This window comes from Musa acuminata, chromosome BXJ2-10 (assembly GCF_036884655.1).
Source record: "Musa acuminata AAA Group cultivar baxijiao chromosome BXJ2-10, Cavendish_Baxijiao_AAA, whole genome shotgun sequence".
In the NCBI taxonomy this organism is placed as follows: Eukaryota; Viridiplantae; Streptophyta; class Magnoliopsida; order Zingiberales; family Musaceae; genus Musa; species Musa acuminata.
The window spans coordinates 32,550,806-32,561,268 of record NC_088347.1 but is presented as its reverse complement, the minus strand read 5'-3'; the positions used below and the strand labels follow the sequence as shown (position 1 = coordinate 32,561,268).

Sequence of the window (10,463 nt, the reverse complement as noted above, 5' to 3'; positions counted from 1 at the left end):
CGATTTGATTGGTTATTTTTTATACCAAATTTTTATTAAAATATTTTTTAATTATTCTCTATCTTTTCTGTACCACTCATAATAGTAATTATTTCTTGTTATTTTAATATTCATATGTCCATTCAATTTTTTTTATTATTAGTGCCTTTAATCTAAAGGGTATAATATAATCATATAAAATTCATTTCTAGAAAGATATATACTATCTGTTAATCACCAGAATACTATACCATAGTTTTCAAGGATAAGCGTAAACAGTTAGTGTTTCTCAAGAAATGGCTCTTTGATGAGCACCAACTCATTCATCAATGGAGCGTTCAGAAGCCACATGATTCCAAAACAAGTACAAGTCACCTCCCAGTGGAGATGTGAGCATGAACTCGGCTGCCTCAGTTCTCCTTGCCGATCACCTTCAGCAACAGAAGCAACTGCAGGAAGAGATACGACGCTCCCCCGACAGTGGCGTACTGCAGCTTAGATGTTCCCTGCACTTCGGAGAAATCACCGTCGCCGGACCTGTTGAATCCTCCGGCCAGCCACCCCAAGTTCTTGTACCCTCCATTGTGCAGTGCCCTCACCGCAATCATCGACCTCGAGTCAAGAAAGAAAGGTATCAGCACAGATGAGAGCGGAGCTTTGACACAGAGGCTGTGGAGCTTTCGTTTACCTGAGTCCTTCACCGCAGGCCACGAGGAGCTTGTCCTCCTTGTCGGGCACCAGCTCTTCCACCTGAGGGAGGAACTGCTCGTTGATGGTGGTGAGATGCTGACCCGTCCACAGCCCGATGTAGCCGAAGTGCACCCACTTCTTCAGCAGCGTGACGGGGGTGGGGTCGGTGTCCGCCACGAAGAAGGGGACATGAAGCGACCCCCCGACGCGGGCCTTCTCGTACTCCCACGCCGGCCTGACGTCCAGGAGGCGGAAGTCTTCGGTCCGCAGAGCGGCCGCGGCGTCCTTGGGCGGGATGGCGCGGACGACACCGGAGCGGATGAGCTCCAGCTGGCCGCCGGAGGGGTATGCCCGGCCTTGCGCTGGTGGTGGAGTGCTCGCCATGAAGGTTGCGCGCCGCAGCTTGGCGGTGGCGACGTGCGCGGCACCGGCGGCCATGGCTGCTGCTGCTGCTGTGTTCTTCTTTCTCCTCCTCTTGCTATGGATAGACTTATCTAATGGTCTCTCGTGTTGTGTTTGGTTGTCGACTTGGACGTATGCGACCACGTCATAATAGCTTAAAATATCGACATATTTGTATATATATATCTAATATTAAGCGATTTAGGTTCTATATGTGCGGCTGCATAACACAAACAATAAAGACTAAATACAACAAAAGCACAATATGAGTATATGATTTCATTGTATGATAAAATCAAATCAAAGAATATGTAAAGACATTTTTTCTTTTGTGCAACCACAAAACATGAACATTGGAAGATAATTTGGATTTGTTATTTTTACAGAAACAGCAATATGACCTTACAGAGCAAAGTCAATATGTAGTTGCAAGAACAGAAAGAACAAGAGGATGTATTAATCCAAAGTTTTATGTTGTTTTACAGCAACGAGACATGCTTCAGCTTTATATATGGAAATCACACGATTTATCATAAAATTGGATACAGACTTCAATGGAAAATGAAATCAAAGCGCATTAGCAGCTTCACAGATTTTAGGGCCTGACCCTTGACGTCGCACAGACTAACAGAGCGGATCCCAGTCCTTAATTCCCACACCGGCAAACAAGTCTGGCCAGCAAAGTCATCCTGGTCCGACACATCGTGCTCGAAAACTTCGATGCGAAGCAAAGCAAGTTCTGGAACAGTCAACTTGAACTCGAACTCTTCATCCCAAACGGGCGTCCAACAATCCTCGATTATTTTTGTTTGCTTCATTGTTGTATCAACTGGCACTCCAGCTATGCCCACCTGTTTCATCCATAACATGCCTCAAGTTCATAACTGACATGAAGATACATTGATATTCTATCTTCTACTTGCAAGTGCAAAAGCAAACTGTCTGAATTAGGCTATAAGAAATATGCTTTCCATGAACACGGCACAACTAATGCTTAATGATCGAATCAATTCATCAATAGCGCAAAGGTTAATGATCAAATCTAGTAGCATGAAAATAACCATATCATATGTATTCTTCCTTGAAAGGATTGATCTTACCCATACTACTGATATATTGGCACAAAAATCATGTTATTTCCTTAATCTTACCCTTGCATAAAAATCTGGTGGTGAAAATGTATCAAAATGTGATTTATGGTAATCAAAGCGCCACCCGTCCCCGGTGTATACCGTCACCTGATGTTAAATGGCATCATGTTAATATGAACGTCACAAAGGTAAAATAACTGTTGAGATATAAAAGCAGAATATGGTCAAAATTCACCTTCAATGTTTTCATCGGTAGCAATGTAGCTTTAGGATCATAGAGTTGATCTGGATTATCATTCAACAGTATATCTGGCTTCTTCACATATCCGCACCCTCCATTTGCTTTGAACATACCATGCACCAACCAGAGTGATTTCCCATATCCCTGTGGTGCAATATTCATATCCATGATGAAATAAAAATTGAATAAATTCTTCTATCAGCTATTAGTTTGTGATATATTGCAGGAATTCAACGTCAACTATTAGTTTGTGATATAATTTGGGCAAGCCAGTGGCGAATTTTATTGGAACAAACTCGTACACCAAAGCAATCTGGCAAAACAACCTAGTTTTAGATTAGCAAAATACTCTATATGCTAGTATAACCAACCTACAAAAAATATATATAATAGCCTTGAATAAACTTCACAAACATATATGATCATCCTACTTCATGTTCCAAGAAATGTGTAGACGATGGATAAAAGCAGGTGAATCTTCGAGACTTCGAATTACAGCTAAAGCCAACAGAAAATTATTTGTCTACGAAGGCCCAGCTATATAAATAAGGATTGAATGGATTAGAGTGCTCAATAATGTGCATGATAGATAATTTGTAACCCCAAGGAAGTTAAATGGATAGAATCTATAACCAACTTGCAGGTGCCCCTTCCACAGCATTAAGTCTAACAGAGATCACAGATTTCACATCAAAAGGGTCTGAAGAAAGAAGAGCGGTAGATATGTATGCTAAAAGGTCATCGGAAAGCCAACTGTATGATGAACAGAATACAGAACACAAGATTAGGGCAAATATTTCCAGAAAATGATTCTGCACATATAACTTAGCATATTTTTGGGACAATCTCTGCAAGTAAAATACGATTCAAAGAATACAATAAATGCAATTATAACATGCGGGAACACTAAAAGAAATAAGGGATGTCTTGCAGAACTACTGTATCTAAAAGAGCCATTAAAATTTCTCAATAATGCTAAGCACTGCAGGATAAGTATAAGGTTTGCATTCTGATATAGTAAATTACAATCAGCTCCAGCTCTGACATTCTTTATCTAACAGCTACTATGTAAGCGTCCCAGAATGAACCTACCTGTAGGGGTAAATTATGATCCTAAGTACAATAGAAGCAAAGCAAGTACCTGCATGTTTAGTGCAACCATCTGTGCTCCATGCATCCAACCAAGCAATGGTTTGTAATTAGAAGAAGTAACACGTGTGCCCTTTGGGAATATCCTTAACAAGTTTCTTTGAGTGAACCTGGAAACATAATCAATCAGCTTCCTAGTCTTACCTCTTTTACGTTAAGCCCATAAACACAAAATCAATCCAATGCGAAACAACACAAGAAACTCATCAGAGAGGAGAGATTCAATTGCAGAATCAAACATGATGACACAAATAAGCAGTAAGAAACATATGAAATACACCAAGAAAGACCTGCTTCTAAAATACCTAATAAGTTCAGTTCCATGGGATGATGCAGCTTTCTCAAGTGCTAGTTCACTTAGGCTAAGACGTGTAACTTTATGAGGATCAATCTTCAGTGCCTCGGTTAAGTCACCCTGCATTTTCTTTGCTGCGATCGCTATTAGACGCTTGTATTCAATTGGTGGTTTTCCATTGCCCTCCTCAGGATCTTCTTCTTGATAATGTTCATTTAGTTCATGCTGAATTTGTCAGCGAATAAGATGCATAATTGAATTTCACATCGCAGAAACTACCAAGAAGGAAACAAAGAAATTGGTACTGACATCATTAGTTATGGCTTCATGGTCCGAAACTTCTTCACTCCATTCTTCTTCATCTACTTTTTGCCCTTCATGCTCTTTTTCCTTGATCTTGATATTAAGGTAAAGAAATTAGTTAAAGACCACAGGATTAAGTTAGCAACATGTAATATAAGAACACTTTCAGAGGAGGGGTTAGAATTAGCGGATATGATGATAAATGAAGAAATAATATAATTCATTTATAGGAAACTAAGTAGGTAAGGGGAAATCTAGGAAGATCGGTAATACAATATATAAAAATTTGGACACACGTAAGTTCAAATATAGAAACAAAGTAGGTATATTTGTAGATAAGAATGTCAAGGATGATATTGTAAAGATGAAAAAAATTGAGCATAAAATTAAATTTTGTTTTAGGAGAAGAGATTCTAAATGTTAGAATTACTTCTGCCTTTTCAGTTGGATTACATGACCAAACCAAGAGAGAATTTTAGAAAAATTTTCTACATCTAATGTACTCGTAATTTCACAATTGTTTATCCTCACATCTAAAATAGAATTGAATATTCAATTACTCTCAAGAGCAGATATAACTATAGTTATTTTTTTCTCACTAGAAAGATACAGTTACTCATAGAGATTGTAAAATTATATCTAACAAAAGTTTGACTAATCAATACAGATTAATGGTTTCAAAAACAGAATTTAGGAGATATCAATTAAACAAAGACAAAGATAGTTTTACTAAAACTAGATGATAGAATTCTAAAGGTAATGTACAAAGCTATGAAAGAGAATCATCTAAAATCTATTGATAGATAATACAATGAGACAATGTGATACAACTGTGGAATTTCTATTGCAAATAGAGATAAAGGAAGACTTAAGAAAACTTTACTAGAAACAATAAAAAAAAATTGAATATTCTTCGTTTAACTAGAGACATTGCCTTACAAAAAGCTTGGTGATGGGATAAAACAGCCGATCACAAATAGTTGGGACTTTGTGGCTTGTTGTCGGTGATGTCATCGTTGTCTTGGATTCAAGGTACTCTTTTGGTGGTTTAGTGGAAATCATAATCCTCATCTTTAATTCTTCCGGTGAAGGAAATACTTCTAGAGATTCCAACGTTGGAGTATACAGTATGTTTCCAAAAGTTTTAGTTAACATCTAGAAGCGAAATACAATGATCAGGTCGTATAATTTAGAAGTAAAGCATGCAGTGTTGAGAGAAATAATATTCTACCTTAGCTGCTTTAGCTTGAAGATTTGGAGTTAAATGATCTTCAAGAGTAATTATGACTGGGTATGGAGATGCTTCAAAGGCATGTTCCTTAATGGATCTCAAGCATTTAATAAGTTTGACAGGAGAAGTCAGTGTCCTACAGTAATAAATAAGTAGAAAGTTTTACAAGTACAATTCTTGAAAAACATCCATAAATCACCAAGATCATATTATTTATGCCTCCAGACAACAAGTATAACAGATGATGAACTGATGAATGCTGCAGATATAAAAATTCTTGAATCAGCTATAAGTACCATTGAAAAGCTAAATTTGTAAGCTAAATTTCAAGAAATATATAAATTTTTTCATTGCAAGATCGCTTGAGGGTTTTTTTTTTCCTTTTATTCTCTCCGATTCTCACTTGACATATATGAGGAAATCTATACCCCGGCCTTGGGCCACTCAGGAGAGTTTATCTCTTGCATATACTTACATATGTACATAAGAAAAAGTCAGCATATATCTATCACTCTATATCAGGTCTTCTTTTTTCTTTGAGCCGATGCCTCGGATGTAGTTCTGTTGACATGATCAAAGGGTAGATATTTCACAAGTTTCTCACATCAGAAAGGTTATGTAATGATGTAGGCCTAGATCTAATGCTTCCATCTAGGAAACTGGCACAAATGTCAACAGTAGCAGAGAAAAAAAGAGGAGAATGTTCTCTCTTGTGGATGCTTCATGATAGCATACCAACACATACAACTACTTGTCTAGCTTTTTCAGTAATAGCCAAACTTACTTAATGTGATTATATTACTTAAACCTTGCAAAGTCTTATGATTGTTTCACTCATGCAATACAAAAATTGTTTATTACAATTATACACTCAACATCCCATGAGCCAATGTCATATTACAGGTTGACGATACAGGTGCAGTTCAAGTACCTCCCATGAAGAACATTCACATTATTGTTTGTTTCATTCGGCCACAGATCCAATTCGATTACTCTCACCCCACTCCGCAAAGCCTTTATGATTGGAACATCACTGCAATCGCTACTGAGTTGGTTACCTGTTAAATATGAGTTATGGCCCGTATATATGAAATAATGGGAGAGCGGGGCAGTCATGTCCTGGTAGACCTGAAAGAAAAATGAATCACATTATCAGACTACCTATCAATCTACAAATCTCAGAGGAAACTGGTCTTAAAAGCAACTAAGAATTGACATCTGATCTCATAAAGCTTGTCATTGAAGAAGTTGTATAAAAAAAAGCTCTCACGAGCAAATAAACAAGCATTTGGTGTGCAACATTTTGCCACTGATTTAGCCGAAAATCAATCACAAGCTAAACTCAACAATCATAACCTTCGATGTAGGCATAGAATGCAGCTTGCAACAGAATATTTAATCATGTATACTGAAGCAGACTATTCCTTCTTCTGACATTATTAGCGATGTAAAAGTTCGATTCATGACGAAGACCTCTAAATCAAGCGTAAATTAGAAGAAACTAATGACCCGTTAGATTGTCCTGATTCATTTCAGGAATTTTAGCTTCTTGAACGAACCAAGTGGCCGATTGGCGGCCTCGACCGCACGCCTGCCTTCCGCATTCAAACATTCCAATGCCCGGTCCATCGCTCCGGAAAACCCTGTCCAGCCCTGAGGGCTCCCTCACCATGGGGAGCAGGGCCATCCCGGCGTGGCAAGGGAGGAGGCAGCGGTGCCCGCGTTCGCCACGGAAGGAGGCGATCACAACAGGCCTCCTTCCGTGGGTGGCCCTGCTACCTTGGAATATATATATATATATATATATATATATATATATATATATATATATATATATATCCTTCTTTAAGTACAAAACGGCATATGTATTGTTATAAGTGTACATATGTTATTATGTTGCGTAATGGATCATCAATGATTAGAAAATAATCAAAAGAGAGTTGGAATCTTAAAGCATGAACTGACCAATTCCATGAAGCATTAATTTCAATTAAAATTTCAGAATCTTTACACTAACAATTAACAAACACAACATTTCGGGATAAATATATAAAATTAACTGAAGTGTTCTTTTTATTAAAGATTAAAATACTTAGAAAATAAAATTAAAATAAAATGTTGTATACTTAGAAAAAATAAAAACTTAGATGCTATTTCGGAAAAAAAATAAATTTTTTTTATGAAAAATCATATATATATATATATAGTATTCCGCTAAATTTCGTGTTCATCATCACAAAGCACATATTTCATCATCATCGTCATAAAAAAGAAAGTATCTATCTGTAGAAGGATGGAGACCACAGCAGAGAATATAAAGAACACACATCACATACCCCGGGAGAAGAGGGGTGAGCGGCGTTGTCGTCGGAGAAGAGGTAGTGGTAGAATTCGTCAACGGAAAGCCCTTTCTTCTGCAACTCTTTGAGGTACTTGGACTCCTTGATGGCATCGTTGACGCCGGCTCGAGCTTCCCCCTGTACCTCCTTCATGAACCGCCGGAGCTCCTGCTCCCGCATCACCCCTCCCTCCGAGTACTGCCCGAACACCTCTTGTATCGCCTCCGGCGTCTGGCCCGACGCCGCTCGGTACTGGCGCCGGAAGAAGAAGCACACTCTGTAAGTGGTCATGTTATCTTTGTTTGCTGATAGGTTGGCAATATGTCGTATGAAGGGAAAGGGAAAGACATATATATATAGGTAGATAGATAGATTTACATATGCATAGAGAGAAAGAGAGCGAGAGAGAGAGAGAGAGAGATGGGCCTTCCCACTCAACTTTCTACTACACATTGGCTTGCATGCAAGCTTGAGGATGATGCAGCTTCCTCAGAGATGATGCCTTTCTCTCCCTTGGCAACCAGGTCTTGTCATATCTTTGCCACTTTCATTCATGGGGACCCATGAGATATACGTTCCTTTGCACTTGCTCTCTGCAAGTGTCCCCAAAAGATGCACCGCTCGAGGCATGCATTAGGGCATGCAATGCGTTCTGCAAACAATGCTCTCTTTCCTACATTCTCTGTTCTCTCGACATCATGCTTCTCCCAGTTGGCAAAGCTGTGACAAGGTGCCTAGGTTTCATGCGAAGCAAGCTGAAAGGGCATAACTCATATATCCTTGTGCTAGGGTTTGCTTGATCCGCAGAGAAGAACCTGCGACCTTTGCTTCTTGTATCGATCACATCTCTTCAAACCCGAAGCAAATATGCATCGAGTGTTTCTCTTCGCACGGGAATGAATCGGCGCATGCTTGAGAGAGGGGATGTTTATGGTTCGAATGGGATCTACCTGGGTCAATGTTTTCGCTTGTGCATTGGACTAATTAGTGCAAAGGTGTAGAGTAGGGTTGGGAGGTCCCAAAAGACATTATGCAAAAGGAATAACACGTACTTGGACGGACCATTGGACTGCTTTGACGTCGATCTTATCGCTTTGGATAGTTCTCTTCAATGAAGGGCTATTTCGCGTACAATAGGCCACACACTTCGCAATCTTGTAGACTCCATGGAATGCATGAAAGTGAGGCGAATATTACAGTGGAAATGGACGTACGTGATGTTGAAGACGACGAGCACTAAGGGCGTAGGACAAGTAAGGGGGCAACAACATGTTCTAATAACTTTCCTCTTGTATTTTTCTGCTGGACAGGCATCGGGAATTCTGTGCCATGATTAGTGCAAACAAGCTGTTAGAACATGAACGAGTAGATTCTGTATCACACATCCATTTAGTAGAGGATTGGAAAATGGAGGGTAAAAAGTTGACAGAGATGGTGGAGACTGAAATGCCACATTTCAGTCTTTATAATTGGTGTTAATATAGATAGCAAATCAACACTCTTTGTAACCCTCGCCCGAGACAAATTATGAAACATGAAATGTTACCTTTTACTTCTTTGTATCGAGCAATCAATATCATATCCTTTTGTCCTCACACATAGTATCATTAGTGCAACTACATATCTAGCCAAGAAAAAACTGCATGTTTCATGCTCATATATGAGAGAAATATATTATACAGTTCTTGACATACATATGAAAACTACTTAGTTGGCTTCATACATCATAACTGCTAATTACCTGCTTCGTATAAAAATGTTATTTAATGAACTAACTTGGATTCCTGTAGCTTCTTTTTTCCCTCTTTTCAGTGTCATTTACAGTGTGCCAGTGAATGTTCCCTCTTTTACTTTCTTTTCCCATGACGTAAGTGTGCCAGATTCTGATAAAAGAGAAAATGACATGAGAGAAAAAGGTCGTTTTCTCGATCGGATCAACTGACATTCACACAAAAGATTACAATTCAAAATATTTTTGCCAAAGCATAATGTGGCTAAGCAAGCTTAATCTATACACACGTCACATTGTGATCGACCTGATTCCTGAGACAAAGCAATCATCCACACACACACACACACATATATATATATATATATAGAGAGAGAGAGAGAGAGAGTTCCTATTGTCAAGTAGAAACTAAACCATGACAAAAACATATGATGAATTAATCATCATTTAGACAATCAATCAAATACCTAATAACACGAGAAAATATTTTTCAAGATAACTAAAAGAGACAAATTTGTTTATCTAACAGCGTGTCCAAAATTTATTAGGGTCCGGAAAGCACCCGAGGATGATCGAGCAAAAAGGAAGGTACCTGAGATATAAGAGGAGGGTTGAGCTCGTTAGAAAAGAGTATGAGAAAGTCATCTATGAATACGGGTTTTTAGATTTTATAACCCTTTATAATTATATAAAATATATAATAGAATTAATTCGATTACATATTAATATAAAAGAAGTTCACATTATAATAGGATTCCAGGAATATCCTTGATCGAATAAACTCTTATAATAATTTATTCTAGACCCTTTACTCCCAAGAGTGGATGGGGCATACTATGTATCTGATAGACAACACAGTTGAGAGATTACAGTTTCTCTCTCAACTTCCCTGAACCATCGATAAGTGATCATGTGAAAGAATAAGAAGAAATGAGAAGGAAAGTCTAGTTCTCATAGAGATCACATAGACAGTACCATTACAAATCACATAGAGATCTTTTTAAGATGATATCA

The 10,463-nt window shown here is 38.3% G+C and overlaps 2 protein-coding genes across 6 annotated transcripts; both read right to left on the bottom strand.

Annotated features, from left to right (window-relative positions):
• Window positions 1-200: 200 nt before the first annotated feature.
• Window positions 201-1,152, bottom strand: LOC135625245 (rhodanese-like domain-containing protein 10). Its single transcript, XM_065129756.1, has 2 exons — window positions 668-1,152; window positions 201-591 (listed from the first exon to the last, which is right to left on the bottom strand). The coding sequence occupies exons 1-2, from the start codon at window positions 1,105-1,107 to the stop codon at window positions 390-392; spliced, it is 642 nt and encodes a 213-aa protein (XP_064985828.1). The 5' UTR covers window positions 1,108-1,152; the 3' UTR covers window positions 201-389.
• Window positions 1,153-1,508: 356 nt separating this feature from the next.
• LOC135625240 (phosphoinositide phospholipase C 2-like) lies at window positions 1,509-9,026 on the bottom strand. 5 transcript variants are annotated; one of them, XM_065129736.1, is made up of 11 exons: window positions 8,160-9,026; window positions 7,718-7,997; window positions 6,313-6,509; window positions 5,382-5,517; window positions 5,090-5,305; window positions 4,157-4,243; window positions 3,858-4,072; window positions 3,545-3,662; window positions 2,398-2,547; window positions 2,223-2,309; window positions 1,509-1,922 (listed from the first exon to the last, which is right to left on the bottom strand). In XM_065129736.1, exons 1-11 carry the CDS (start codon window positions 8,171-8,173, stop codon window positions 1,623-1,625), a joined length of 1,800 nt encoding a protein of 599 aa, XP_064985808.1. In that variant the 5' UTR covers window positions 8,174-9,026; the 3' UTR covers window positions 1,509-1,622. The 5 variants fall into 5 exon arrangements, with proteins under 5 accessions (XP_064985808.1, XP_064985809.1, XP_064985806.1 ...); XM_065129737.1 differs by having other exon boundaries at window positions 7,718-7,972; window positions 8,160-8,999; XM_065129734.1 differs by having other exon boundaries at window positions 7,718-9,022.
• Between the last annotated feature and the right edge of the window lie 1,437 nt (window positions 9,027-10,463).

What these genes read in the sequence shown, in the direction of transcription:
- LOC135625240 (XM_065129734.1), bottom strand. Translation starts at nt 8,173, where the DNA reads ATGTGTAGTAGAAAGTTGAGTGGGAAGGCCCATCTCTCTCTCTCTCTC. An exon ending in TTCAAGCTAAAGCAGCTAAG is followed by an intron (nt 5,306 to 5,381) that starts GTAGAATATTAT and finishes TTTCGCTTCTAG; the next exon opens with ATGTTAACTAAAACTTTTGG. An exon ending in CATGGAACTGAACTTATTAG is followed by an intron (nt 3,663 to 3,857) that starts GTATTTTAGAAG and finishes TTATGTTTCCAG; the next exon opens with GTTCACTCAAAGAAACTTGT.
- LOC135625245 (XM_065129756.1), bottom strand. Translation starts at nt 1,107, where the DNA reads ATGGCCGCCGGTGCCGCGCACGTCGCCACCGCCAAGCTGCGGCGCGCA. An exon ending in GCCTGCGGTGAAGGACTCAG is followed by an intron (nt 592 to 667) that starts GTAAACGAAAGC and finishes TCTTGACTCGAG; the next exon opens with GTCGATGATTGCGGTGAGGG.